The sequence below is a fragment of the Rattus norvegicus genome, chromosome 3, assembly GCF_036323735.1.
Source record: "Rattus norvegicus strain BN/NHsdMcwi chromosome 3, GRCr8, whole genome shotgun sequence".
NCBI lineage: Eukaryota > Metazoa > Chordata > Mammalia > Rodentia > Muridae > Rattus > Rattus norvegicus.
In genome coordinates, this window is record NC_086021.1 from 35,873,629 (window position 1) to 35,901,534 (window position 27,906).

General features: G+C 51.6%; 1 protein-coding gene across 11 annotated transcripts in view; it reads left to right on the forward strand.

Moving 5' to 3' along the window:
- The window catches only part of Prrc2b (proline-rich coiled-coil 2B), an 85,838-nt gene that overhangs the window by 42,612 nt on the left and 15,320 nt on the right, over positions 1–27,906 (forward strand). For 6 of the 11 annotated variants that reach the window (XM_006234005.3, XM_039104756.2, XM_039104755.2 and 3 more), the window contains 14 exon segments: positions 613–854; positions 1,231–1,352; positions 1,721–1,860; positions 6,078–6,168; positions 8,192–8,384; positions 12,288–12,603; positions 14,509–14,777; positions 16,910–17,105; positions 21,077–21,293; positions 21,850–23,916; positions 25,075–25,262; positions 25,645–25,790; positions 26,232–26,367; positions 27,766–27,848. In XM_006234005.3, coding sequence (XP_006234067.1) covers positions 613–854; positions 1,231–1,352; positions 1,721–1,860; positions 6,078–6,168; positions 8,192–8,384; positions 12,288–12,603; positions 14,509–14,777; positions 16,910–17,105; positions 21,077–21,293; positions 21,850–23,916; positions 25,075–25,262; positions 25,645–25,790; positions 26,232–26,367; positions 27,766–27,848 — 4,406 coding nt within the window. 11 annotated transcript variants of the gene reach the window in all.

Below are 27,906 nucleotides of genomic sequence, written 5' to 3' on the forward strand. Positions count from 1 at the left end.
CAGGGGAACACACACACCATAGCATGCTTGTGGAGATCAGAGGACAGCTTGTGGGAGTTCCTCCCCTTAGCCACAGCAACCCTGGGGATCTAACTCAGGTCATCAGCTTGGCGGCAGCCCACACAGACACCACAGTCACAGGCTCCATCCTCAGATTTTTACCTGTGGACTGAATGCGTGCTCTGGGTATGCCGCATGTGATCACAGGGTGCCAGCGTTCCAAACAGAGGCCCCCAGGGCAGTGGTTTAAATGTGAGCCCGTGTCAAGAGTCACGCTAGCCTTGGTGGGTGGGGCAGTGTTGGCTGAAGGAGGGAGTCAGGCTGTCCTGATGATCCCACGTTCTGCCCTCTGGGTGGTCTCAGCCATAGGGATCCAGTTCTGTTTCCTCTTGTGTCTCTCCGAAGCAGGTCTTACTTGTTCCTCAGGCATATCCAGTACCCTATAAGAAATTATAGCTTCCTGCTCCCCACTTGCCTTGACAACACTTGGGTTTCTTTTTCTGTTTTCACTGTGATTTGGGGATGTTATTTTAAGAAGGGGTAGTGTCCATTGCCCCTCGGAACCTTACAAATCTTCCTCCCCTTTCCTTTTTGTCCTTTTCCACTTTACAGATGTGTCAAGCTGGAGGGAGGGCGGTGGGCGAAACATCATCTCTGCCGTGTCTCTGAGTGCCTCCCCAACAGAGCTGGGCAGCAGAAACTCCAGTGGGGGAGATGGAGCCTCCTCCTCGGCATGCACCAGCGATTCTAAGGACCCCTCTCTCCGCCCGGCTCAGCCCAGCCGCAAAGGGGCGTCACAGTTCATGGGACATGTTTACCAGCCGCCCACATACCATGACATGCTTCCAGCTTTTGTAAGTCTTCAGAGCATCCTGTCCCATAACTGGATGCTCCTGTTCACCACTCAGCCTGAGCTCTCTCAGGATAGCAGCCAGAGACCGCTGTGGCCTGCAGCAGAGTCCTCTCCCTCTGGCCTTTCCCGATCCACTGCCTCTGACTTCTGCCCCTGTTGTTTGAATGCTACTGTAGCTTTGACTCTTTAGAAAAAGGGAAGGCAGTATTCTCAGCTTCATTGAACCCAAGGCAGATGGAGCACTGTGATTCGTTAGAAAACCCTCCACTCTTTCCTGTTCCCCTCACCCCTCTTTTCCACTTTCCAAAATGAATTCTCATTTACCATGTAATTGGGACCATTGTTACAAAATCTTACTGATTGATCCTATATTTCAGATGTGTTCACCACAGTCATCCGAGAACCAGAATACGGTGGAACGAAGCTCATTCCCCCTTCCTCAGCTCCGCCTGGAACCCCGTGTTCCTTTCAGACAGTTCCAGATGAATGACCAAGATGGGTAAGGCTGTGACCTGGTGGTCATATGTGTGTCAGCGTGAGACGGCTCATACATGAGTGCTTTGTGCTCTGGAGACCGTGGGGTGGGTGGCAGGGCTGGGCCTGGCTAGGAGCATGGTTTGCAGGGCTAACTCCCTGCTGTGCAGGAGGTTGGCAGGACTGGTGGGGCTGGCAGTGAGCAGGGCGCTGTGGATGGAACTGAACCCTAGCTGGAAGGTTTGTCACTGTTCATTGCATGTTTCTTCTAAGAGGAAGTAACTCGGTTATTCACACAGGCACCGGACTGTGCAAGGTGGGGCTCCTTTTTGGAAAGCGACTGTTCCTGCCTGTAGGTTGGCATAAGCCCACCATTTTTGTCTGTCTCACCAGGAAAGAAAGACCAGGCGTGGCAAGGCCTGTGCGCCCACTCAGGCAGCTGGTGGAGCGGGCACCACGGCCCACCATCATCAACGCAGAAAATCTGAAGGGCCTGGATGATCTGGACACCGACGCAGATGATGGCTGGGCAGGTGAGTGGTGGGAGGGACAGCAGCCCTTGTATGCAGCCGGCCCAGAGGGCACTGCTTGAATGACTGGCTCTTCTTTCGGTGGATGTTCGTAATTGTAAAGCTGTGGGAGATCGTGATACTCTGTTTTAAAAGAATGTTCTGGAATTACAGGCATTTACCAATATGCCTGTCTAGAAATCCTCTGGTGCTGATGATGTGCTAGGCTGTTTGCCTACTCAGCCCCAAGGAGCTCCCCTTCCCTGAAGATTCTTTTTTCTTGTGTTACATGTGTGTATACATATGGGCTCGAGTTGCCTGTGTCCTGGCACACGTATGATCAGAGGATGTCTTAGGGGAGTTGATTCTCTTTCCCATGTGTGTCCTGGGGGTCCAGCTCAGCCTTGGGAACAGGCACTTTACCTTCTGAGTTACCTTGCTGGACCACACCCTGCTGATTTAGGGGTAAGGTTTTGATATGTAACCCAGACTGACCTTGACATGGCCTTGCTTTAGCCTTCTAAGCACTAGGATTGCAGGAAAGAGGTACCCACCCATATGGGGTGTGTGTGTGTGTGTGTGTGTGTGTGTGTGTGTGTGTGTGTGTGTGTGTGTGTGTGTGTGTGTATGTGTGTGTGTTAAGGATTTTTGAGACAGGGCTTCTCTGTGTAGCCCTGGCTGTCCTGGAACTCACTTTGTAGTCCAGACTGGCCTTGAATTCACAGAGCTCTACCTGCTTCTGCTTCACAAGTGCTGTGATCAAAGGCATGTGCCAGCATTCCTGTATGTTTCTGTAGTTTCTGGTGCTCCTGTGACATACCGGTGTACTGTGCTTTGTTTAGAAGTCTCATTAACAGGATCTTAGGGCACTAGAGAGAAGGCGCAGGGCTGCTCTATGGGAGCTCAGAACCATCTGTAATTCAAAGGAGCCAACACATCTCTGGCCTCTACAGATGGGCAGAATACACAAATAAAAAGCAAAAACAAAAATCAATTAAGAAACAAAAAATCTAGCCCAGTGTGGTGGCCCACACCTTTAATCCCAACACCAGTAGGCAAAGTTAGGCAGATCTCAGAGTTTGAGGCTACCCTGGGCTATATGTGAGATCGTACCTCAGTAAAACAAAACAAACAAATAAACAAAACCAGAAACAAAAATAGGGGTCAGGCTATTAATAGACCCCCGGCTAGAGAGATAACACATTGGTTTAGAGCACCCACTGATTTTGCAGAGGACCTGGTTTTAATTCCCAGCCCCCACAGCAGGTAGTTCATAATTACCAGAGACTCCCGTGCCTAGTGGTCTGAAGCTCACTACCCCCTTGGACTGCTGCATGCGTGTGCTACTGATAAACTCATACAGGTACACACGCACATACATGATGAATAATTAAAAAGAAAGAGATGTGCATTAGTTAGTAGGCTGGATTGGCGGCTCAGTGGTTAGCATGTCCTGGTGCAGAAGACCCACCTGAGCCTCGACCTCCAGGTGATCTGATGCCCCCTCTGGCTCACATGGGCACCGGCACACACATGACGTTCACACACGAAGATACCTGCCTACACATGAGTAAAAATAAAATACAATTTTCTAAATCACCGTTTGCATCCGATCCAGGTGATCTTTGCCTCCCTTGGCAGGAGTGATGTCCCCTGGTGTCCGTCGGTCCTGCTGCCCACACATTGCAAACATCAATTGACCATATAAATTCTTGCCTATTTCTGGAGGTTGTGATTTCCACGAAGCTGTTTGTTCAGCTGGCAAATTAAAGTCTATTCTAAATTCGGAGAGCATGAACTTTCCACCTTGGGTCTTTGCACGTTTGACTCCTAAAGTTCTTTGTGGACTTGTGCAAATTTGTACTCGGCCCTGGCAGAATTTACAGTCTGCTTCTATGTCAGCTGCTCCGTTTTGACTCTTGAATTCCAGGACCCTGGTGAATCTCTTGCTAGGTCTTTTTCCTTCTCTCTCATCAGTGTTCTGAGTTGTCAATGGAGAGTATCTTTTTTAAAAGGTTTATTTAATTTTATGTGTATGTCTCTGTGTGGCTATATGCACATGAGTGCAGATGTCTTCTAAGGCCAGGAGGGAGCACCAGATCACTTGACGATGTAGTTACTCATAGTTCCTGGACTCCAAACTCGAGTTCTCTGCAAGAGTTATACATATTCTTTTTTAAAATTAATTTATTTGATTATATATATATATGTATATATATGTATGTATGTATGTATGTGTGTGTGTGTATGTATGTATGTGAATATATATATATTCACATACACATACACTGTAGCTGTCTTCATGCACACCAGAAGAAGGCATCAGTCCCATACAGATGGATGAGCCACCATGTGGTTCTGGGATTTGAACTTAGGAAAATCTGCTGAGCTGTGTCTCTGCTCCAGAGGAGAGGATCTTGATGTTTTCTGGTAATTTTACTCGTGAGTAGAGGGCCTGTTTAGCACGTACAGGGACACGGATAGAGGGCCTGCTTAGCGTTTGAATGGAGGTGCAGAGTTCAGTTGCTTCTGTAGATGCTCTTCCGACCCCAGCACGTGAACAAGCTGAAGTGTGGTTCATCCTGCAGACCTAACCTCAGCTTCCTGGGCTGCTAAGGTTAGAGCTCACCTTACCAGCCTGGGCACTAGCCACCTTGTCTGCTTTTGACAGTGGTAGTAGGAGCGTGTGAGTGGCTCCGCTGATACCACACTTGTCTGGCATGCAGAAGGCACTGCGTCCAATCCCCTCGACCATATAAATGGGCTGTGGTGGCAAGTGGATGGGACTTTGCATAGCAAGTTCAAGGACAGCCTGTGACACATGACAGTGTCTCCTAAGCAAATAAATACAGAAAATAGTTTTCAGGTACTTTGTTTTAGATACTACTGTAAGTGCATTTACCCCCCATCATTTTGAAGTTTTTTTTTTTTTTAAAAAACAAATATCAGCTGGATTTTCCATTGGTCTTCGTAGAACAGGGCCACCAGCCTTACTATTTTTTTCGTGACCTAGGCTTTTCTGTATGAACTCTCATGTCACTTGTAAATAAAGGTGCTTTGGTTTGATGGGGCTGGAGAGCAAACCCAGGACCTCACTCGTGGTTTGCTGGTTATGTGCCACTAAATTACATCCCTGACCCTTTAAACCTATGTTTCATGAGCCTGGTGTGGTGGCATGTGCCTTTAGTCCCGGCGATCGGGAGGTGGGTCTAGCCTGGTCTACAAAGAGAGTTCCAGGACCACTGGGCCTACATAGACTCTGCTCCAAAAAATAGACATAAAACTGTTTTACATTAATTAAATAATAAATTTTAGGATTGCTGTTTTTGTGGTGTTGGGGATGGAGCCTGGGGCTTCAAGCTAAGCAAATGCTTCAGTGTGAGACACACACAGCTGTCTTTTCTGCCAGTTTCTATGCCTTTTTCCTGATGTATGCTGTAGTGTTTCTAGAGTGGTGCTAAGGTCGTACGTCACCCAGAGGTGAGATGCTGACTTTCCCCTGTGGTTTAGTTTGCTGAGCATTTTGGGTTTGGTTTTGTAAGTGTTAGCGGGTAGATCTCATGCACATTTTCATAGGACTTCCCTTCTTTGTCTCGACAACATGGCACATGTGTTAATAACCTTCTCCATTCGAAATTCTCCACTTTTTACATGCTGAGATTCAGTTTGCTAATGTCTGACTAGCATACAGACACCCGTGTTTGTCTTTGGTGTGTGCGTGTGCGTGTGCGTGTGCGTGTGCGTGTGCGTGTGTGTGTGTGTGTGTGTGTGCGTGCACAGATGTATCTCCCCAGTCATCCACATTCATATTCACAACCCAACAATACAGGGTGCTATGAGGACCCACCACATTTTGTACATCGGTTGCAGACTTTCCCTGCCTGTGCCATTCGGGGTGTGGGGCAGGGGACACTCACAGCCTCTCTGACAGAGTGTCTGTGTTGTAGAGGTAGACCCCCATCTGGTTTCCCTTTCTTTTGCCTTGGATTACATACAGTTTCAGGCTCAACACTCTGAAGCACCCACAACTGTGAGTTAGGGGGCCACATAGGGAGGGTGTCTTGTCTGTGGCACCTCCCATCGCTTTTACCTAGGACTCAGTCAGGAGTTGCAGCTGGGCGGGGTAGGCAGCTCCTCACCTCAGATGGAGCACCACAGGTTGGAATTGTAGAGTGTCTGTGCCGCACTGGGGACACTGTCCTTGTATTTTCTCACCTTCCTGGGTCCTTTTGCCGTTGCAGGCCTCCACGAGGAAGTGGACTATTCTGAGAAACTCAAGTTCAGTGACGATGAGGATGAGGAGGACGTCGTGAAAGATGGCCGGTCAAAGTGGTGAGTACCCCGACTCCAGTTCCTAGCGTGGCGCTGTCAACCCCACACAGGCTAGTTCGCACCGGGTAGTTCACGCTGCTGCCTGGTGGTCACTGTGCTAGGAGCAGTTTCTGGTTTCCATGGCAGCAGGAAAGAGGCCTGCTCAAGAGAGCATGCAGGAACCAGTCAGCATGCATCCAGGCTTGACTGTCTGGTCGTTTGTCTTGGTCCTTAAATCTCTGCACGTAATTTCCCTCTGATGGTCGTGGGTGTGGCACCCTGAAAAGCTTTTGTGGGATACCACCGAAGGCTCATCTTTGTTAACCCATGAACTCTCAGAGACCGGCTTCTTCAGCAATGCACACCAGAGTGCCCGCATTCAGTCCGCCTCCTCTCTCTCTCTGGGATCCTTCCCATTGGACTAGCTTTCCTAGTGCCCTTTGGAAAATAAGACATTGTACTTAGGGTTTTATTTTTCATTTTATTTTATGTTTTAAAATTGTGTGCGCGCGTGTGCGCGTGCGAGGTGGCAGGTGCCTGCAGAGGACAGAGGCAGTGCTTCCCTGGAGCCAGGGTTGCAGGTGATCGTGAGTCACCCTGCGGGCGCAGCGAGTGCTTTTAAACACGGAGGCATGTCTCATTGCTATTTTTATCTTAACATCAGCAGTGGTTACTGGCTTGCATTTTAGGGGTATCGATACCCGACTTACGTCCTGCTCCCAGGATGCACTTGGAGCTTTGGCGTCTCCTCGGACAGCTTTCTTATTGTTGTGTGCATGGTTGGCTCCCAGGGTCAGGCTGTGTGTCTCCTTCCCTTTGCCCCGCCTCCTGCGGTGCACCCTACACATATGTAGCTGTATCTCCTAAGATCTCGGTTTGGTTCCGGGAGGCTAAGACCATTCTCAAAGGTCAAGTCAGAAGTTACCAACACTTCTCTTCCTTTCTTTTTTTCTTTTTCCTTTTTTAATTTAAGACAGGGTTTCTCTGAGTAGCTCTGGCTGTCTGGAACTCACTCTGTAGACTAGGCAGACCTCAGACTCATATAGAGTTTGTCTGCCTCTGTGTGCTAGGATTACAGGCATGTGCCACTATGCCTAGCTTCCTTGGCAGCTGTTAATCTTTCTGTATTCTGTGTGCCTCTCCAGCCACTTGTCACCGTGTGTGTGTGTGTGTGTGTCTGTGTGTGTGTGTCTGTGTGTGTGTCTGTGTGTGTGTGTCTGTGTGTGTGTCTGTGTGTGTGTGTGTGTGTGTGTGTGTGAGAGAGAGAGAGAGAGAGAGAGAGAGAGAGAGAGAGAGAGAGAGACTTTGGTTGTGTTTAGTTTAGCCCCAGCTCTTCGCTCTGCCCAGCACGCCCTCTCTCACAGCCTTTACAGCAGCCCGGGTGGGACTGTCTCCTTTTCTACACTGGTGGCTTCCTGTAATCCCTGTGGTGGCCCTTTAGTATCTGCCTGTTGCACCTTTGCAGAACCCTGCCTGGGCCCCTGCCCTGCCCTAGGCAGAGCCAGGGGAAGTGATAGGGTGCCTGGAGGCACAGCCCCCTGCCCTGCCGTTCCCCGAGGTAGCAGCTCCTTTCTTCTCCCTGAGGCCCAGTTCCCGTTCTTAAGATTTTTTATTAACTTTTCCCTTATGGGTATTTTGCCTGCAAATATGTCCATGTACCACATGCACGCACGTGTGTCTGTGATCAGAAGAGGGCGTTAGATTCCCTGGAACTGGAGTTAAAAACAGGTGTGAGCTACCTGAGTGCTGGAAATTGAACCTAGGTCCTCTGCAAAAGCAGCCAGTGCTCTTAACCACAGAGCTGGCTCTGAAGCCCCAGTTCCTAGCTCCTTAGGTGCGAGTGATCCGGCCTCTCCCAGGGCTTTATGACTGATGGTGACTTGGACCTGAATTTTGGCATTTCACATATTTTGGTGATTGCAGTGTTGAAGGAAATTAGTCTATAAAGTGGTGTAATAGTTCTCTTCACCCCAGAGGCCCCTGACCAGTGGAGTCAGCCAGGCCTGTCTGTCTGGGGAAACCTAACGGTTGCCATTTGTCCTAGGAACAATTGGGACCCCAGGCGTCAGAGAGCATTGTCGCTGAGCTCTGCAGACAGCACCGATGCCAAGCGCACTCAGGAGGAAGGAAAAGACTGGAGTGGAACAGCAGGTGTGTCCCGTGTCGTCCGAAAGGTGCCAGAGCCTCAGCCTCCTTCCAGGAAGCTTCACAGCTGGGCCTCAGGCCCCGACTACCAGGTACTGTGGTCCCAGGGTCTGTACCTGGCTGTTTCCCTGCAGCCCTGGTGTATACATGGGCACTTAGTGAACGCATGCTCTTTCTCCTTACCCTCACATATTGACACAGAGACACACGGACACAGAGACTCACACGGACACAGACACATACACGGACACACATGGACACAGAGACACACACGGACACACACACCAATCCACTTGAGCATTCCTGAAGGCGATGGGGCGTCCAGCTACTGTCTCAAGAGCGTGTACTATGTTGATGTCATGGCTGGTTTTCCAGAAAGTGCTGGGTCATGTTTCTTCTCCCTTTTTCCTTTCTTTTTAAATTTAATTTTATTTTCCATGTGGTGGTGTGCTGACATACGTGTCATGGTATGCGTGTGGAGGTCAGAGGACAGCTTCATGAAGTTGGTTTTCTTCTTTAATCTTTATGTGGTTCCCAGAGATCGAAGCATAAATTGTCTCGCTTCAAAACACAGGTTCTGCTTCCTGCGCTGTGCCTAGCCCTCCCTTATTTGAAATGGAATTCAGTATGAAGACTGTGTGGGCATGGTAACATATGCCTTTAGTCCCAGCACTCAGGAGGCAGAAGCAGGTGGATCTCTGTGAGTTCAAGACCAAAATGGTCTATATAGTGAATTAAAGGCCAGCCAAGAATGCACAGCGAAACCCTGTCATCATCTCCCACCCAACTCCCCCTCCCCTCAAAAATCCGTCTGTTTTCCTAGCCGACTGAGGAGTGCGCCACCTACCTGTTGAGGCTTTCACTGCAGGCCATGCTAGTGTCTTCTTCCTGTCCAGACAGTGGTTGGTTGTTTTTTTTTTTTTTTTTTTTCCATTTGTTTGTTTTTTAAGTTCTAGAGTCAAATCTGCAAATGTGTGTTTCTGTTTCACTGGGCGGGCGGTGATCCTGCTGCAGCCCTCTATGTGTGACGTCACCTGTGAGTCACTTGACATCTTGCTCATTCCTCAGCGCTTGCCCGGATGCTTTGGAAGAGGGTGGGCCCCTCAGGTTGCCTTGGTCAGAGGCTTGCTCATTGTCAGGCCCATGGGTTTCTGACTTTGACCGGATCGTCTGGGCTGTTTTCTGGATTTCTCTTGGCTCTGGTGACTGGCACTTTGGTCTCTTGGTGAATGCAATCTTGCCAAGGCTTACACCGGACAGTCCTTTTCTCTCCCATGATAGAGAAACGTGGGGAGAATGCTGAGACCGGCCAGCCTGTTGTCTTTAAAACCTTGTGTGCATCTGTACGTGTGCTGTGTGTGTAGGGGGAAGCATGTGGAGGTCAGAGGTCAGCATCATGGAGTCAGTTCTTCACGACCACCTTTCTGGGAGTCTGGGGACTGAACTCAGATTGCCAGACTTGGCAGCAAGCACCTTAACCTGCCAAGCCATCTCGCTGGCCCCGTTCGTCATACTTTCAATTTATCCATCTGTTTGAGCAGTTGATGATCTCTCATGTCTAGTGTGAGACAGGCTATGCTATCTTTGATTTAACTTCCCTAACTCAGGTCCTTGGCAGTTTCTTATCTTAGTTTGAGCTCTTCCTTGCTGCCTGAGGGAAAATTCATCCACTGGGTGTCCTGCTGTCTGGGTCAGTGTTTTTAAGAACTGTGCTTCCTTTGAGTGCTCCTTACTATTGGATGTCACTGCTCTTGGGCCTTCTCACTGGGGAGGACGGGGCCACACATGGCCTCTGACTGTTCCGTCTCCGGTCCTGTCTGCATTGAAAGCCTACTGTATTGTATAATGTAATTATATTCTCATTATAGTGTGTGTGTGTGTGTGTGTGTGTGTGTGTGTGTGTGTGTGTGCGCGCGTAGGAGCTTGGGTTCCACTGTGGAAGCCGGTGGTCGGCTTTGGTGTCCATCTCTGCTCTCCGCCCAGTTTAAGAGAGGGTGTTGGTGGTTTTTCTGATGGGTATGCCTGACTAGCGGGCCTGGAACATGGGCTACAGTCACTCACACTGTGCATCTGGCTTTGTTGGATTCTGGAATTAGAACTTGGGTCCTCATGATTGTACAGTTAAGTGCTTTTCCCCTCAGCCCCTCCTTCCTCCAGCAGAAACCATGTTGTCCTGACACTGATGCTTCCTTGGTCGGCTGTTGTGTGTGAACAGTTCACATTGCACAGGTGACCGCCCCAAACCCACTCGGGTCACCTTTGCTGCACAGTGCCACACCCTTATCCTATGCTCGTCTCAAATGAAGCCACCACTCACAGTGCACCTCTCGAACCCTGCTGGGCTCTGGCTGCCCCCACGGGAGACTGACTCCCTGGCAGCTGACACGTCCACCTCTCCTGCCACACCCAGTGATTTGTCAGTTATCTAGTGCTGGGAAACAGAGAAGGACATTGAATTCCCTGGAAAAACATAGTGGCCCTTGCGGCCAGTGCCCAGGCCTTCCTCCTGTCTTCTCCGTGTTCCTGGGCTCTGTGCTGGCTGCAGAGGACACATGTGAAACCACATTGTGCCTTCCGACCTGGAGATGCCGTGTTGCTGAAGGCCTCACAGTGACTGTGAACCCTCTGAGCCTGCTTAGGTCTTTGGGCAGGAGAGGATCAGGTTTAAGAATACAGAAAAGCGAACTGAAGAAATGGCTCAGTGGGTAAGAGCACATGCTTCTCTTGCAGAGGACCCAAGTTGAAGTCTCAGCACTCAAGTCAGGTGGCCCACAACTGCCTGTCACTCCAGCTTCAGGTAGATCTGGACACCTCTGGTTTCTCCAGGCATATGCACTCAAGTACACATACCCAATGCAGACACAACTACATACCGATAAAAATCAATCTTTACAAATGTTTCCTGTACATGGGTATTTTGACTGCAGTTAGATATTTGTGCACCACACGCATGCCTGGATGCCCTGGAACTGGAATGAGTCAGACAGTCGGGGCTGTCATACAGATGCTGGGACTTGAGTCTGGGTCCACTAGAGGAGCTAAGTGCTTCTAACTGGTGAGCAGTTTGTCCAGCCCAATAAAATAAATCTTAAAAAAAAAAAACAATAGACTGCACAAAGGCGGGTTGTCAGAATGGCCTGGTGGGTACAGGAGGCAACTGCCAAGCCTGGTGACTTACTTGAGTAAGGGCCTCAGGACTAGACGATGAAAGGGAGAACAAGCTCCCCAGAGCTGTATATGTAATGCACATACACATGTGCATGTGCACAGACACACGTACACAGAATTGTTTTTTCCAGTGGAAGGGCCCGTAGAGATGGCTCAGGTGGTGTCTTCTGCTCTGCCAGAAGACCTGAGCTTGGTTGCCAGCACCCAGGTTCAACAGCTCACAAGTGCCTCCAGGAGACCCGACGCCCTCTTCTGGCCGCTAAGCCGATAGCCCTCACGTGTACATACACACATTGTGAGGTGAGCTGTGAACTGGGGCGTAGGTGGCCATTTCTGCAGCATGGGTAGATGTTTTGTTCCATTGCAAAGTGAAAGGATAGTTTCTTGTGCAGTGAGCAGTGTGAAATGGTGCATCTGAGCTTCCGCACTGCACCCCAGGCTCTCTCCTCATCGGACTTGCTTCTGGATCTGAAAACGTAGCTTTTAGGAGGAACTCCTTAATTCCCATGTGTTTCTTATTGTAACTGGCAGCCAGCAGGAGACCTAGGGATGGAGAAAGTACCCGAAAGAGATCTTTGTGGTCTCGCCTTCTCATTGCTGTAGATGCTTGGGTTTGAAGCCACAACACAGGGCTCATGGATTCTCATGGAGCCCTTTGTGCCTCAGGAAGGGTGCATGTTACCTTCTGCTCCTGTGGAATCACCAGCCCTGTGCCCCTTTGAGTCACTGAGAACATCGTTTACTGTTTTCCTAGTGTGGGGCCTGGGGGGGAGGAACGAGCCATGGACTCAGGCTTCTGACCCTTACCTCCTCCTTCGTTTTGACAGAAGCCCACAATGGGCAGCATGTTCCGCCCACAGTCCATCGAGGACAAGGAGGACAAGCCACCCCCACGGCAGAAGTTCATCCAGTCAGAGATGTCCGAGGCCGTGGAACGAGCCCGAAAGCGCAGGGAAGAAGAGGAGCGCCGGGCCCGGGAGGAAAGGCTAGCTGCCTGTGCTGCCAAACTCAAGCAGCTAGACCAGAAGTGCAGGCAGGCTCAGAAGGCCAGTGAGACACCGAAACCAGTGGAAAAGGAGGTCCCCCGATCCCCGGGCATTGAGAAGCTCTCCCCACCAGAGAACGGCCCTGTTGTCCGTAAAGGTGAGAGGACTCCTTATACCCCACAGCCGGGAGCCTTGAACTGTTGACTCTGCTTCACTGGCCATGAGGTTGCCAGACCTGTGGCTAAAGCACATTATGCTGGGAAAAGGCAGAGACAGGCTCTCTGTGAGTTAATGTCAGCCTGGTCTGTATAGAGTTCCAGAGCAGTTGATAAGACCCAGTCTTAAACACATGCACACACGCATGTGACAGATGTGGGCCTGGGACCTTGTCTGGTCCCACGTCAGCTGTTGGTCTAATTTTTAATTTGTGTGTGTGTGTGTGTGTGTGTGTGTGTGTGTGTGTGTGTGTGTGCGCGCGTGCATGTGTGTGTGTGCATGTGCGTGTGTGTGTGTCTGTGTGTGTGTGTGTGTAGGTCAGAGGACAGCTTTGTGGAGTCAATTCTTCCTATTGCACTAAGCCATCTTGCCACCCCATCTTGACTTTTTTTTTTTTCTTTTTGGTTCTTTTTTTCGGAGCTGGGGACTGAACCCAGGGGGCAAGCGCTCTACCACTGAGCTAAATCCCCAACCCCCCATCTTGACTTTTTAATGATCTGGGTAAATGTCTCACATGTTTACAAACCATCTATAGATCTTCATCTATAGACGTGTCAGACTGACAAGGTAGCTCAGATTGTCACTAAGCCTGATAGACCCGTGGTGGAACACGTAGCCGCAAATCGTTCTCTGACCTCCATTGTGCTATGATGTCTGCATGCATGCTAACACAGACACAGATGTAAATTCATTTCAAAATGTGGGTAATGGAGACGGAGCCCAGTGGCTGCCCGGGTCGTTCTCACGGTCATCTGAGTGTAGTTCCCAGTATGCATGTGGTGGCTCATAGCCATCTCTAACTCCAGATCCAGGAGATCGGATGCCCTCTTCTGGTCTCACTAGCTGCCAGGCACATACATCATGCACATAAATTCAAATAAAATAAATCCCCCCAAAAGTTTGTGTGCCTGCCTGCCAGACTGTGATGCCCGTGTCAGGTGCCTTACTCGAAGCTTGTGGCGTACAGAGACTCCATCTTGCTGTCATTGTTGCTTCCTGTGCTGCTCAACCAAACGTGTGGCAGGGAGCCTGTGGAAAAAGGGGAGCATTGTTTCACGGGAAACGAGAAGGGGTCTTTCCAAATGTTGGATATACTTCTGGCAGTAACAGTTCCAATAGGAGTGGCTGCCGTCTGTAATGAGCCGCAGGACTGAAGACGTCCTCCATTGGCTATATTCTGTGACAGTCCCCCCAGTCAGCTCAGGGAGACTGACTCTCGTGAGCTTCAGCCCCTGTAAAGTCCTGTAAACCACACGTGTCGAGGTGTGTGGCCATCTTATGCTATTAGTACCCTTCCGGTGTCGGGGACGTGCCCGTGTCCTCATGACGCCAGCTCTCTGCAGCCTGAGTAGAGACTGCCCGCCACAGTGCTTATGGTCATGGCTGTGCAGAAACTGTTTTGAACAAGCTGTTAGTTGGTCTCTATTCAGTGCAGGATCTCACTGGATCTTTCCTCAAGTTCTGGTGAGGAGACACGGTTGCTCTCAGCACTCAGACTGCGTTGAACAAGCAGGGCTGAGGAAAGACTCAGGCTTCCCACCTGCGTTCGTTGAATCCTTTGTGTTCGGATGATGAATGTGCAAGTGGTCACTGAGTTTGCGCTGCTCTCTCCGCTCCTGTGTTGTTGTTGTTGTTATTGTTGTTGTTTTTGGGGTAGGACCCTCTCTCTGTGCTTTGTGAGAAATTCATGAGCCCACAGAGCACTGGGTGGAGGCCACTACACCTGGGTCGGTGACTTGGTCCCCAGTGGAGTGTGTGCGGCGGTTGACCGAAGCCCTTGCTCTTCACCACACAGTTGGCTGCGCTCCTGTGAGCTCGCTGAGACTTTTCCTTCCCTTTTCTCTAGGCTCCCCAGAATTCCCTGTGCAAGAAGCACCCACCATGTTCTTGGAAGAGACACCTGCAACGTCCCCAACAGTGGCTCAGAGCAACAACAGCAGCAGCAGCAGCAGTAGCAGCATCGAGGAGGAAGTCCGGGAGGCTGGGTCCCCTGCACAGGAGTTCAGCAAGTACCAGAAGTCCCTTCCTCCCCGTTTCCAGCGCCAGCAACAGCAGCAGCAGCAGCAGCAACAACAACAGCAGCAGCAGCAGCAACAGCAACAGCAGCAACAGCAGGTAAACTAATGGACTTAACCACAGAGCAGATGCCTGCCCCGTCACTTCCAGTTTAAAGAAGTAGCAGTACCCTTCCTTACATCACGGCCGCCATTACAGAGGCCAGAGGTGACACCTCAGTACCTGGAAAATCTCCCATCAGTAGAGGCTCCGTGCGTGATTCAAACTCTTACACACTGAGTCCTGTGCTCTCTGAGCTGCATTTGCTGCGGCTTGTGGGGAGTCACTCAGTAGCATCCCTCTGGTCCCCTTTAAACACAGTGGTGCTTCTGAGGCCTCTGTAGCCTTCTGCACTGTCTCAGGGTTCCTGGAGAAGGACAAGTCAGCTTTGGATTGAGGATGTCCATCTTGTAGGGTTCGTGTTGGAGAGCCAGGGCTCCCACCCAAACGCTGGGTAGCTGAGGTGGGTAATGTCAGTCATCAGTCTGCTCTCTTCTTTGGTAAACTGGAGAGACTGGGTGCTTGCCTCAGCACCCAGTGGCACCTAGGAGTGTGTTAGAGCATTGCCCGTGTCGGCTTGTGAAACTTTGAAAGGGGCCTGCATTTTTGCTCTGGAGGGCGCCACCATAGCAGTCCCTGGGGCCTGGTGATCTCTGCTGGTGCGGCCTGGTAGCAGTTGCGTAGTCATTGGGACAGGGATGTAGCTCACCGTCAGAGTGAGGTCTGGGTTCAGTGTTTGGTGCCCAGCATGCAAGGGAGCAGCAGCCGTAGGAACCATGCGTTTTGACGGAGACTGAGATGATGGGGTAGGTGCTGGAAGCCCAGCCGCTGGCTTACAGTGTTTTCATCTGAAACTGTTTCTGAGCGGGTGTGCCTTAGAGACCAGGGATCTCTTTTCATTTCCTGTACCCCATCCCTGTTTCTCTGCTTTGGGGTCGTAGGAGGCATGGTGTTGGTATGTAAGTACGCACAGTCACTCGAGGCTGGAGTGGAGGCACAGTGGGCAGTGTTAGCGGTCACACCTGCCGAACCAGACAGCACCAGTTGCTCTTGGTAGGGATGGGAGGTGGGGGTGGCCGTGTGTGTTTCTCCTCAAGAGTGTGTGAGAACGACAGGGCAGCCGGGCCAGGCTGGTCCAGTCCTCAGGGACTGCAGTTTAGCCAGAGGGTGTTGTGTAGACTGAGAAGTTAGCTCCCCAAATCCTCACATCAATGAACCGCAGTGACTGAGCGCCCCTCAGAGACATGCTGTGAGCACTGACAGCAGCCTGCAAGAGTTGCACCCCAGCAGCAGGCCGGGAGCGAGGCTGTTCTGTTCCCAGAGTGGACTAGGCAGGTCAGTGGAGTTTATCCTTGAAGTCTGATCTAACACAGGAATCCTGAGTTTTAGATTCATGGCTGATTGGGTGGAGTCTCACTGCTTTATAAGCACGATGGTTTGTGTCTGTTCAGACACCTCAGAGCACAGTGCCCCCAGCAAGCTATACAGATTGACCGACTCCTACGGTTTAGTTAGAGAGGCTGCTACTGTGAGAGCAGAGAAAGGGCCGGGAGTGTGTGTTGGAGCACACACTGGGAATCTGGTCAGGTCTGGTAGCAGCTTCTTTCTAGAGGGAGCAGGTGTATGCTGGAAACTTAGTTTGAGGATGAAGGGGAGAGGAGCATCATAGTCCAAGGTCCAGGGTTTCCCATGGTCGACCAGGGGCCCATGGGACTGTGAAGCAGAGAGCGGAGTGCATTGTGGAGGAGTAGTCAAGGAGGCAAGGTCTGACAGAACCCTGTAGGCTGCCGATAACCTTGTGGGATCAGGCTGTTGGGCAGAAAGCAGGGAAGGTGCTGGAGGCTCTTCTGAAGCCTGGGGCCAGCAAATGTGGAAAGTACACGCATAGCTATAGATAGAAGTCATGCGCATTCCTGGTAGGAAGTGCATCCGATTCTATGAGGTTTTGAGTCAAACTGAAATCCTCATCTGATGGGGCTCCCACAGGTGCACACAGCCTGTGTGGTGACATCAACATGACTCCATCCAGCTCCGAGGGACCTCGGCCTGAGAGTAGGAACAGGCCCGCGAGCTGTGGGCATGCTTCTTTCTGGCTTTCTGTTTAGGGGCATTTGTGTGCCTGTTGTGGAGGGCACTGCCCTGAGCACCTGCATGCCCCGCCCTTATTGTTCACTGCTTGTCCTCTCCCCCAGGAGCAGCTGTACAAGATGCAACACTGGCAGCCGGTGTACCCCCCACCTTCTCACCCCCAGCGTACCTTCTACCCACACCACCCCCAGATGCTGGGCTTTGACCCACGGTGGATGATGATGCCCTCCTACATGGACCCGCGCATCACCCCGACGCGCACACCCGTGGACTTCTACCCCTCAGCCCTGCATCCTTCAGGTGAGCCCAGGGAGCCCAGGGAATGGACAGTGAAGGAACATCACCAGCAGGGTTAGACCCACTGTGGTCCAGGCTGGCCCCTTTGTCAGGCCGTCTGACTGGTCTTGAGTTTTACAAAGATAAAGACACAATTCTTCTGCACCTGTCAGAAAGCTATTGGGGCCTGAGTGTGGGGTAGACATGTTGTAATTTCAGCCCTTGAGAGGCTGAGATGGAAAGATGGTGAGGTTGAAGCCAGCCTGGGCTAAGTATTAAGACTGTCTTCAAAGAAGGCAAACCAAAACAAACAATGTTGGCATGAGTATGAACGTGTGTGTCCTCAGCTGTGGCCCCATGTCCTTGCCTTTGGGTCTCTCTGGCCATGATTGTTCCTGCCCAAAGTGGCTCTAATGCTTTTCTCTAAAACCATATTTGGGGTTCATCAAGCTTTTGTCTTACCGTGTGCTTCCTTTTGTAGCTAACACTGTTGGGTGCTCACTTGTCTCTCCTCACTTCAATAGGATCTTTTTTTTCTTTCTTTTCGGAGCTGAGGACTGAACCCAGGACCTTGTGCTTGCTAGGCAAGGGCTCTACCACTGAGCTAAACCCCCAACCCCTCAATAGGATATTTATAGTGCTGTTTTCAATGTTGTTTGTTTCACTGTCAGGTGGTACCACAGGCTAGACTCTTAGGTGGTCTCAGTCTCTTTCTCACCAGTCATATTGAAGTAGTCCGTAAAATTGCGTTTGCCAATTGTGTTATACAGATCATTCATTTTTAAAATCCCTGTGATCAGTTACTGACGGTGTTAAGATTGTTTGCCACAGGATTGGGAGTTTAACTTAGTGCCCATTCTTTTAATATTCATGAGGACCTGGGTTCAACTCTAGCTCCAAAAATAAATAAATAAATATCCAGTGTGGTTGTGGCTTTATTTTTTTATTTATTTATTTTTTTTTTGGTTCTTTTTTTCGGAGCTGGGGACCGAACCCAGGGCCTTGCGCTTCCTAGGTAAGCGCTCTACCACTGAGCTAAATCCCCAGCCCCGGTTGTGGCTTTATAAATAAACTTCCTCTGTGTGTGTGTGTGTGTGTGTGTGTGTGTGTGTGTGTGTGGTGTGTGTTGTAACCCTGGCTGTTCTGGAACTCACAGTGTAGACCATGCTGACCTCAAACTAACAAGAGATCAGCTTGTCTGTATTAAATAAACTTCCTCTGTGTGTGTGTGTGTGTGTGTGTGTGTGTGTGTGTGTGTGTGTGTGTGTGTGTGTGTGTGTGTGTGGTGTGTGTGTTGTAACCCTGGCTGTTCTGGAACTCACAGTGTAGACCATGCTGACCTCAAACTAACAAGAGATCAGCTTGTCTGTATTTCCCGAGTGCTGGGATTAAAGGTATTCACCAGCACACCTGCTTTTTTGCTTGTTTTTGAGACATGGTCTCTCACTTTAGCTCAGGCTGGTCCAGAAGTCATTATGTATCCCAGACTGGCCTTACATTCACAGAAGTCCTCTTGGGGTCATCCTCCATATGCTGAAATTACAGACTGGGGCCATTACACCCAGCAAACTGTCAGATTTTGCTTCTTGTATCAGGAAACACATAGAAAGGAATTGGTTGTATTTTCTGGCTTTGCTACTTTGGCTAAAAGTAGCACAATCAGGTTTCTTCACTATTTGTTTGATTCCAGCTTTTTACTGTTTACTTTTCCAGACCCTGGTTTTTAGTAGTGCATCTTTCCCTGTGTAAGAAGATGCTGACTGAAAGTCTGTAGCTTTTAATTGCCAAAACTTGTTCCTTTAGGTTTATTGTTATGTTGGGCATCGTGGTGCATACCTTTAACCCCAGCAAGTGGGAGGCAGATGCAGATGGATCTCTGACTTTGAGGCCAGCCTGGTCTACATAGTAAGTTCTAGGAAAGACAGAGCTACACAGAGAAACCCTGTCTAAATTGCTTTCCACCATGGTCCCCCACTCCTGCCCCCTGAATAAGATTTTTGCTTTGTGGACTGGAGACATGGTCTAGCAGTTAAGCGTTCCCGGCACACACGTGGTAACCTCTCCAGATCAGGCCTTTACAGGTAACAGGCAAGCGTTTATGTGCATATGTGCGGATGTGCATACATACATATGCAGGCAGACACAAAGAACAATATTTTTAAAGGTCTCTGTTTGCCTCTGTTCTCATGTTGTTTAGGTGCTTGTGTCCCTGTCCTCCCTCTGTCCCCGTTTCTTACTGTGTTGTTGGTTGGTCTGAAACCTCTGAGCTTGTGCCAGCCTCTCCTCAGCCTCTTGCTGGGTTGCAGGCGATCCTTCCATATGGACTTTGCTTTGAGTTCATTTCACAGGAAGGCACCAGTCCTGAAGAAGGCTGGGTTTGCTCCCAGCGGGAGACAGGAGGGGGGGCACGGAAGTGTGGAAATGAACAGTAGGAAGGAGGTCGCCCCCGTGCTACCATGTCCACAGCTCTCTTGTTTCTTCATAAATGTCTGATCCACCCCCTTAAATTTTAGTGCCTGTGTATTTTTGGAAGTAGGATTTACTTCTCAAATCGTTTTGTTCTGTATTTTCTTTTTCCCTCACCTTTTTTAAAAAAAAAATATGTATTTACTCATTTTGGGTCAGGTGGTCAGAAGGTCTCCTTCCACTGTGTGGGTTCCAGGAAGCAAACTCAGACTTGGAAAAGCTCCTTTACCCATTCAGCCATCTTACCAGCTCCCATTTTGAAATTTTTTCTTTGTTTATAAAGACAATGTCAGGGTTGAGGATTTAGTTCAGCGGTAGAGTGCTTGCTAGGCAAGCCCTGGGTTCGGTCCTCAGCTCCGGGAAAAAAAAAAAAAAAGACCAAAAAAAAAAAAAAAAAAAAAGACAAAAAGACAAAAGACAGTGTCTCACTGTGTAGGTGTGGTTGGCCTGGAACTCCCTCTGTAGACCAAGGTGACCTCAAACTCAGAGATCTGCCTGCCTCTCCCTCCTCAGTTCTGGGATTACAGGTTTGCTACAGCAAGTGCTTAATTCATTTTTCTTTTATCTTTTTTTTTAATCATTAAAATATAAAGTTTAATATCTGTGTTCTTCTAGAAAGTGTCAGTTGTAGTAAACTACATTCATACCCATTCAGGACATTTTGGGTTTTAAGTTCAGACATGAGGACGACCTTTCAGGGCCTTCCTCTCAGAGCCTTCCCACCCTTACAACAAGTCTTAGTTAATCTGGAAGACCTCTGCATTCTTCTGGGAGGCAGAATTTGAATCCACCCCTCCTTGAAACCCAAAGGAACAAAAGGTTTCCTAAGGTTTGTCTGTTGGAGTCCTTCCCGAGGAGTCCCTGTACCAAAGGACACAGGCGTCCTAACACTTGGTAGTATTTTAGAAGCATTGAAAGTCTTATGCCTGGTTCTGAGAGGATGCTGATGACGAGACCTGCAGACGTGGCGAGATTGGGGAAGCCCGATGCAGCTGGTAGATTGACATTACAGTGTCCTGGTCCATCTGGGCCACTCCAGGCTCTCCCTCCCCAACAGCCAGAATTTCCAAATACACAATGTACAGTGTCCTTGTCCATCTTCCCGCAGGGATACGAAGAAGTGAAGTCCAGTCCCTGTCTAAATCTTCCTAGGAGGGTCTAAATAAGCTGAGTGCTGGCTGGGATTTGGCTCATACAGTCCATACAGCTGTGCCGTGTTGTGGTGTGCTGGCTGACCAGCCCTGCTGGGCTGAGGTCTGGCTTCCCTCTATTGTTTTCATTACCTTTCAAGTGGATTCTTGTTCTGGGAACCAGCACTGGCTTCCAGGGGCCACACACGGGTCAGATGGTATGCCTGTATGCCAGCAGGCTCTCCTGGTCAGAGCAGAGCAAAGACTCAGTTGTGTACGGGGTAGCTGCTGTCCGTGTGGCCTTGGGACAGCTACGTCTTTCGAGGCTGTGATCTGCCTTGCGGCTGCTGGCACACATTCTGTGTTAGATGAGAGAGGTTGATCCTTTGCCTTCTTCAGGACTGATGAAACCCATGATGCCCCAAGAGTCCCTCAGTGGGACTGGCTGTCGCTCTGAAGATCAAAACTGTGTGCCCTCACTCCAAGAACGAAAAGTGACCGCCATCGACCCGGCTCCTGTGTGGAGCCCAGAGGGCTACATGGCACTGCAGAACAAGGGCTACTCACTGTCCCACCCGAAGTCTGCCGACACTCTGGCCATGGGCATGCACGTCAGGTGAGCTTCCCTCTGCGGTTGAAGGAAGACTCCGCAGTCCCAGTGGAGGGCCCCAGGAAGAGGCCAAACCCCAGGAGACACAGCCCCCGGGCGGGCGGGGAGGAGTGTGAGCGGGTGTGCTTGAGTGTGATGTGAGTGGCTCTCTCTGATGGCCGGACTGAGGCACAGGAGGAACCCCGTGGTCGTCGGACGGTGGGCATGGAGTAAAGGGGCAGTGGGTGGGCTCCCAGGCAGGGGGTTGAGAGCCCTGCCACCCCAGGCCCAGGCTCACGACTCCCAGGCTCCAGCTTGTTCAGTGCTCCAGGGGACCGCCAGCTCCTCTGTCTCCAGGGTGGCGCACTGAGCCGCCACTGACGTCTCCACGCTCACGGACTCCAGGCCCACCGAGCAACGTGTCATAAGCTAGACCAAATGTTTGTGTTTTCTTTTCTTTTTAAAAAACTTCTTTTTTTCTTTTTAAAACAAAACAAAACAAAGCAAAACTAAGCCCCGTTCAGCATGGAGGCCAGGAACCAAGCTCCAATCACATTGACTGATTTTTCTGGTTCCTTTTCAGGAATGAAAGGTCTTACTGTGCCTCCCCCGGAAGGTCAGGGGGCATAAGTGCCCAGCGCGATCTCTTTGAGGAGAGAGGGGAGGAGTTCTTGAGTGCTTTTGACAAGAAGGCCCAAGCAGACTTTGACAGCTGTATCTCTTCTCAAAGAATAGGCCAGGAGCTTTTATTTCCACCCCAGGAAAATGTTCAGGAGGTGGGTGCTCCTGGGGGTTGTACCCCAAACCTCAGGTGTTCCCCATTGGAGCCTGACTTTGTCCCGGCTGAGAAAAAGCCAGAGTGTGGCAGCTGGGATGTTGGCCACCAGCCAAAGGCTGCCGACATGGCCAACAGTGTCGAGCTGGAGGCGCCCCGGCAGGAGCCTTCCTTTCATGTTTCCTCTTGGGAGAAGGAAGGGAGCCCCAAGAAACAGCCAAACCCAGAGCCCGAGTGGACACCCGAGCCCCGGAGCTCCAGCGGCCAGCAGCAGGAGCAGCCCGGCAGGACCCGGAGGTCAGGGCCCATCAAGAAACCTGTTCTCAAGGCCCTGAAGGTGGAAGAAAAGGAGAAAGCCCTGGAGAGAGTCAGGCAGGGCCTTGGAGAGGAGAGCTCACAGAGGGCCACAGAGAAAGAACCCCCGTGCAGGGCGGAAGAGGACGAGGATGAGGAGAACAACCCTGCCCTAGCCAACGCCTCCTCGGCCCTGGAGGATAAGGCTGCTGCCCGGGGTGGGTTTGGCCATGAGGCTAGCAAGCTGGATGAAGAAGCAAAGACTGACAAGACCTGGGAGAGCAGGCCCTCAAGGGAGGCCAGTGAGATTCCGCCACCCAAGAGAAACAACTGGATCTTCATTGATGAGGAGCAGGCCTTTGGGGGCCGGGCCCAGGCCCGTAGCCGTGGCCGTGGTTTCAGAGAGTTCACCTTCCGGGGCGGCCGGCCTACAAGCAGCAGTACAAGTGGTCTTTGTGGCACAGGCGTCCTCGGGTCTCGTGGCATGTACAGTGGTGGCCAGCGCAGTAACCGAGGCAGGGGCCTGCGTGACTTCCCCCCACCAGAAGACTGCCCCAGAGCCAAGCCAAGACGGCGCATTGCCAGCGAGACCCACAGCGAGGGCTCCGAGTACGAAGAGCTACCCAAGAGGCGCCGGCAGCGGGGCTCAGAGCCCAGCCACGAGGGCATGCTCACAGAGAGGGACGAGGGCGCCCTGAAGGACTCATGGCGCTCCAACAGGACTTACACAGAGGACCAGGGTAGTCTAGACGCCCGCAGCCGGGGACCCCGGACATGCGGGAGAGCCCTCCCACCTCGCCTGAGCAACTGCAGCTATGGCCGCAGAACCTTTGTTGCCAAAGAACCTCCCCACTGGCAGAGCAGGAGCCCAGGCAACTCCTGGCAGGAATATGGCTCCTCTGACCCGTGTGGCCCACGGCGAGCCACTGACAGAGACTACATACCAGACTCCTACCGACACTCTGACACATTTGGCAGCAGGCTTTTTGAGGACAGCCGCACGGAGGACAAGAAGTCCTTTTTCCAAGATGACCACGGGGCAGATTCTGAAGGTGCAGAAAACAGGCCCTTCCGTCGGAGGCGGCCACCACGTCAAGACAAGCCCCCTCGCTTCCGGCGCCTCCGTCAAGAGCGAGAGTCCCTAGGCCTGTGGGGACCTGAAGAAGAGTCCCATCTGCTGGCAAGCCAGTGGCCAGGCCGGTCCAAACTCTGTCCTGGGGACAAGAGTGGTCCTGGAGGTCACAGATCCCCAGAGCTTTCCTACCAGAATTCTTCTGATCACGCCAATGAAGAGTGGGAGACCGCCTCCGAGAGTAGCGACTTCAGCGAGCGTAGGGAGCGGCGAGAAGGCCTCGCAGCTGAACCTGAAGCACAAGGGGATGGTGGCCTCTCTGGGGCCAGTCTGGGTGAAAAGAAAGAGCTGGCCAAGAGGAGCTTCTCCAGCCAGAGGCCCCTGGCTGACAGACAGAGCCGCAAGCTGGAGCCGGGAGGGTTTGGGGAGAAGCCTGTTAGGCCAGGTGGGGGTGAGACTTCCCCCCGCTGCGAGAGCCAGCAGAGTGGGACGCCTCTGAAAGTCAAAAGGTAACACGTCAGCACCATCTTGGGTCCTTTGTCGTTGTCCTGTTCGCAGCAGCATCAAGTCCATGCATGCACGCCCTGCCAAGCCAGGCGGCCCTGGCCGCTGTGTGTGAGCGTCTCCATCACTTGCTCCTGCATTGCTTGTCTGCTTCTCCATGGTGTGTCATTGTTGATGTTGTTGCTGTGGCTTGATCAACTAAACCCAAAGTTCCCCATGCCCTACTCCCCAGAGGCCTTCTTGTGACTGCTGCTCTAGCCCGTGTTCCTAGAGGCCAGCCTCCGGATGTATTCTCAACTCTACACTGATGGCTACTGCCTGTGTATGGTGCCCGGCAAGCTCTGCCGTCTGCCTGCTTGTTACTGCTTGGAGCTGGCCAGAAGGCATCACTCACCTTTGGTCATGTGGAGATGGCTCTTGCCCATAGTGGCCCTGCTTCTCTCTTGCCGCCTGGACATGGCTGGAGCCACTAGGGACAGAGGGGAGCAGGCCGCTTTCAGCCAGAGCCTGCTTTTCTAGAAACTGAAGCCTTTAGGGTGGCCCACTGGGTATTGGCTCATCGCCCAGGCTGCCTGTAGGGAGAATATGAACTTGCTTCCCAATCAGTGCCTCAGATTGAGATTGAGGTGTCTGGGGTGCAGAGGTTTCACCCCTGCTGTCCTTAGAATCCAGAGTTCACAACTCAGGTGTACATACCCCAAAGAAGTTGAGTCAGGAAAGTGTCTGTTCTTTTTTTTTAAGTGTTTGTGTGACCAAACTCCAGCCCCGACAAGGCATCGTGAATGCTCAAGAGCCCTGCCGCTGAGAAAGCCTGTGCTGTTCTCTGCTCTGTGCCCAGTGCAGAAAGGCTGGCTGCCCTCTCTTGGGTGCCTCCGCCTGCCCTCTTCTCCCCACTGCAGTCTGTGAAAGGCAGCATGCAGTGGGAGGGAACAGAGTGCTGGGAAGAGGGTGCTCTGACAGCCGTCACCCTGCCCACAGAACTGGACCAGCACGTGGAACGCCCTGTGAGCAGGCTCTTGTGACCCATGACGGCTCAGTAGAAGGAACTGGAACTAGATAGCTGCTGTGTCTGTGTGTGGACCTTGTGCATTCAGAGTTTTCTCCTACTCTCTTTTCTAGCCCTCGAGTAACGGAGAGTTCATGCGCTCCTCCTTCCTTTGCAGGTCTCCAGATGAGGCCTTGCCTGGAGGCCTTGGAAGCCATTCACCCTATGCCTTGGAGAGGACCACTCATGGCAGCTCTGACGGTTCTGAAACTACCAGTAAGAAAACAGAGAAAGAGGTTTCTTTGGCTGCCCAGAGGGCTGGTGAGCAGGAAGAGGCCCGGAAGCAGTTTGACCTGGGCTATGGAAGTGAGTTGGAGTAAAGGGTGGTGCAAAATAATCCAGACTCCTGTCTTATGATAGCTTCAGCCTTGCAAAGCAGCCTTGACATCTGTATGACTTCCCCGACTTAAAAGGGGCAGCCAGAGCTTGCAAGAAACAGAACTGGGTATGTGAGTCTGCATCTTTAAAGGCCTCTATCTCCAGCGGGTGCTGTCTGAGCACCAGTGGGTTGTGCTTGCAGTGTCTCTGCTCACGTGGGCAGGGAAAGGGCAGGGCACCGTGTCTCGATTTGCACAGACATTGGAGAAATTGCTCCTTGGTAAGTGGACGTCTGAGGCAAGCATGCAGTAGTACATCAGGTGACTGTTGGGTGACTCTCCCCTTCTTCTTTCTGTGACCTTTGGTTCAGATGCTATCATTGACAACTGTGGTTCCAGCCCTGGGGAAGAGAATGAAGTAGGCTCCATGGTGGGCGAAGGCTTCATCGAAGTCCTGACCAAGAAGCAGCGCCGCCTGCTGGAGGAGGAGAGAAGGAAAAAAGAACAGGCTGCTCAGGTAAGCGCCCTGAGCCAGAGGGCAGAGGGAGCAATACCTGTCAGACATGCATTGTCTCCTGGTACCTGTCACAACTGTCCTGCAACAGACAGCAGAAAATGGAGTCACAGGGGGGCTGACCTGTCCAGGATCTAACAGTCAAAATGTGACCAGCCAGGTCAGAGATCAGCCTCAGCACCCCTAGTCTTCCTCTTCCCTCACTGCCCCAGACTAGCTAGGTGGCCCCTGTTCCTGCAAGTGTTTGAGGCTAGACCCTGTATTTGGCCACTTCTCTCAGCCTGCTCCTGGAGCCAATCCTGACAGTACACCCTGAGCCTGGGGTTCTGAAGACAGTGTCAGGCATCTCAAGCTATTTGAGTAGTAATACGGGCCAAGGCCCTTCCTAGGAGGCCCTGCCGGCAGTCCCACCGGCTGGGCTGCAACAGCTCTCCTCCCCTGCAGGTCAAAGGTCGAGGCCTTTCCTCACGGATTCCTCCTCGCTTTGCTAAAAAGCAGAATGGCCTGTGTCTGGAGCAAGGAGACGTGGCCGTGCCTGGCAGCAGCCTGGGCACTGAGATCTGGGAGAGCAGCAGCCAAGGTGAGGTGGGTGCCTGGCTCAGTAGAGGTGGGGTGCCTTCTGAGACCCCCACCCTTGAGCCGTCAGTCTAAGTGAGCCATTGCCTATTTCTAGGACTCCAGGCAGAGTCAGTGCTGAGTGGCACCTGAGCTGACTTGTGTGGCAGGCACAGATGGGCGATGCATCCCTGGTTTCCGTACGACTCCAGTAGACTAGCAGAGCCTCTGTACGCCTGCCACCCCGGGGAGGCATCCTGTTTCTTTATCTAGTGGAAGATTGACAGATGGCCAGTAGGGAGTAGGGGGCCCCTTCCCAGACATAGAGAAAGCCCTGTGAATCCCCCCTGCTGATTCCTGTGGAAAGAGAAAGCTCAGACTGACAGGGTTGTACCTTCCTCCACCTTCCTTCTTACATTTTTATTTCCTTAAAGCTTTTCCGTTAGTTTTTAATGCCCCACTCAGAGCTGTGCTTCTGGTAAACTTTTACTTTAAAACATAAAGCCACTCCAATTGATCAGGTTCTTCTTGAAGGCCTGCAGTGAGCGGGGCCTGCACAACAGTGCACCCAGAAGATCATACAGTTGCCTGGAGTTTCTGTAATTTGTAAGGGAGCTGGGAGATTCCACCCTGCAGAACGGTGGCTGAGTCCAGGTTAGAGCGAATGCTACCATGGATGACTCGGGTTCCTACAAATCGGTGTCTTTATAGTTGTCACTCATCTTCTGGTCCTGATGCAGAACAGCTCTTCTCAGTGACATTCTGCTGCTGGAGGATACTTGTTTACCTGCTGCCAGTGTATGGCAGCCAACTTGCCACCATTGCCTGAAACACCCATAGCCAAATGGGCAGGCCACACGCACCAGACTGAGTGCAGCGCAGAAGTCTTCCAGGGGTCAGCGCTTCTGCAGGGTCTCAGTTGTTCAGACCACGGCCTGTGTGCTTCATCCTGTGCATGTGTTTTTCTGGGCTCTGGCTCGTGGGCTTTGGATGCTAGGAAAGGTTTGCAGGCGGCTCACAGAGTTGAGCTCTACCTCCCTGCATCGTTCAAGGCCTTGAAGTAGCCGTAGGAGAGTGTCAGCATAGCTGGACTCAGAATTGAAGTGGGACAGACCAGAGTGTGGCTGAGCATCCTGGCACACTCCTCTAACCTCAGCACTCGGGAGGCAGAGGCTGGAGGATCTCGTGAGCTCCCGGTTAGGCAGAGCTGTGTGAGGAGGTTGGTTGTTGAGAGAAGCTCTTGCATTAGTGCCTTTGCGTCCGATTCATTCGCAAAGCTCGTTCGTCTGCAGGGGTTGGGGGGGGGGGCAGTGGTGTTCTGTTAACTCGTTTTTAGTCGCTGTTCACTCTGATGGAAAGGAAGTCACAAGCTTCCTGTCCCCCGTTGATACCCTGACTCTTGCCTCCCTCCCTTCCTTGGCAGCCCTCCCTGTGCAGGGCGCCGCCAGCGACTCTTGGAGGACAGCTGTCACTGCCTTCAGCAGTGCTGAGCCTGGCACCTCAGAGGTGAGTGCCACCACCCCAGGGCCCTGGTGCCCTAGCATACTCCCCGACGCTGGGCCTG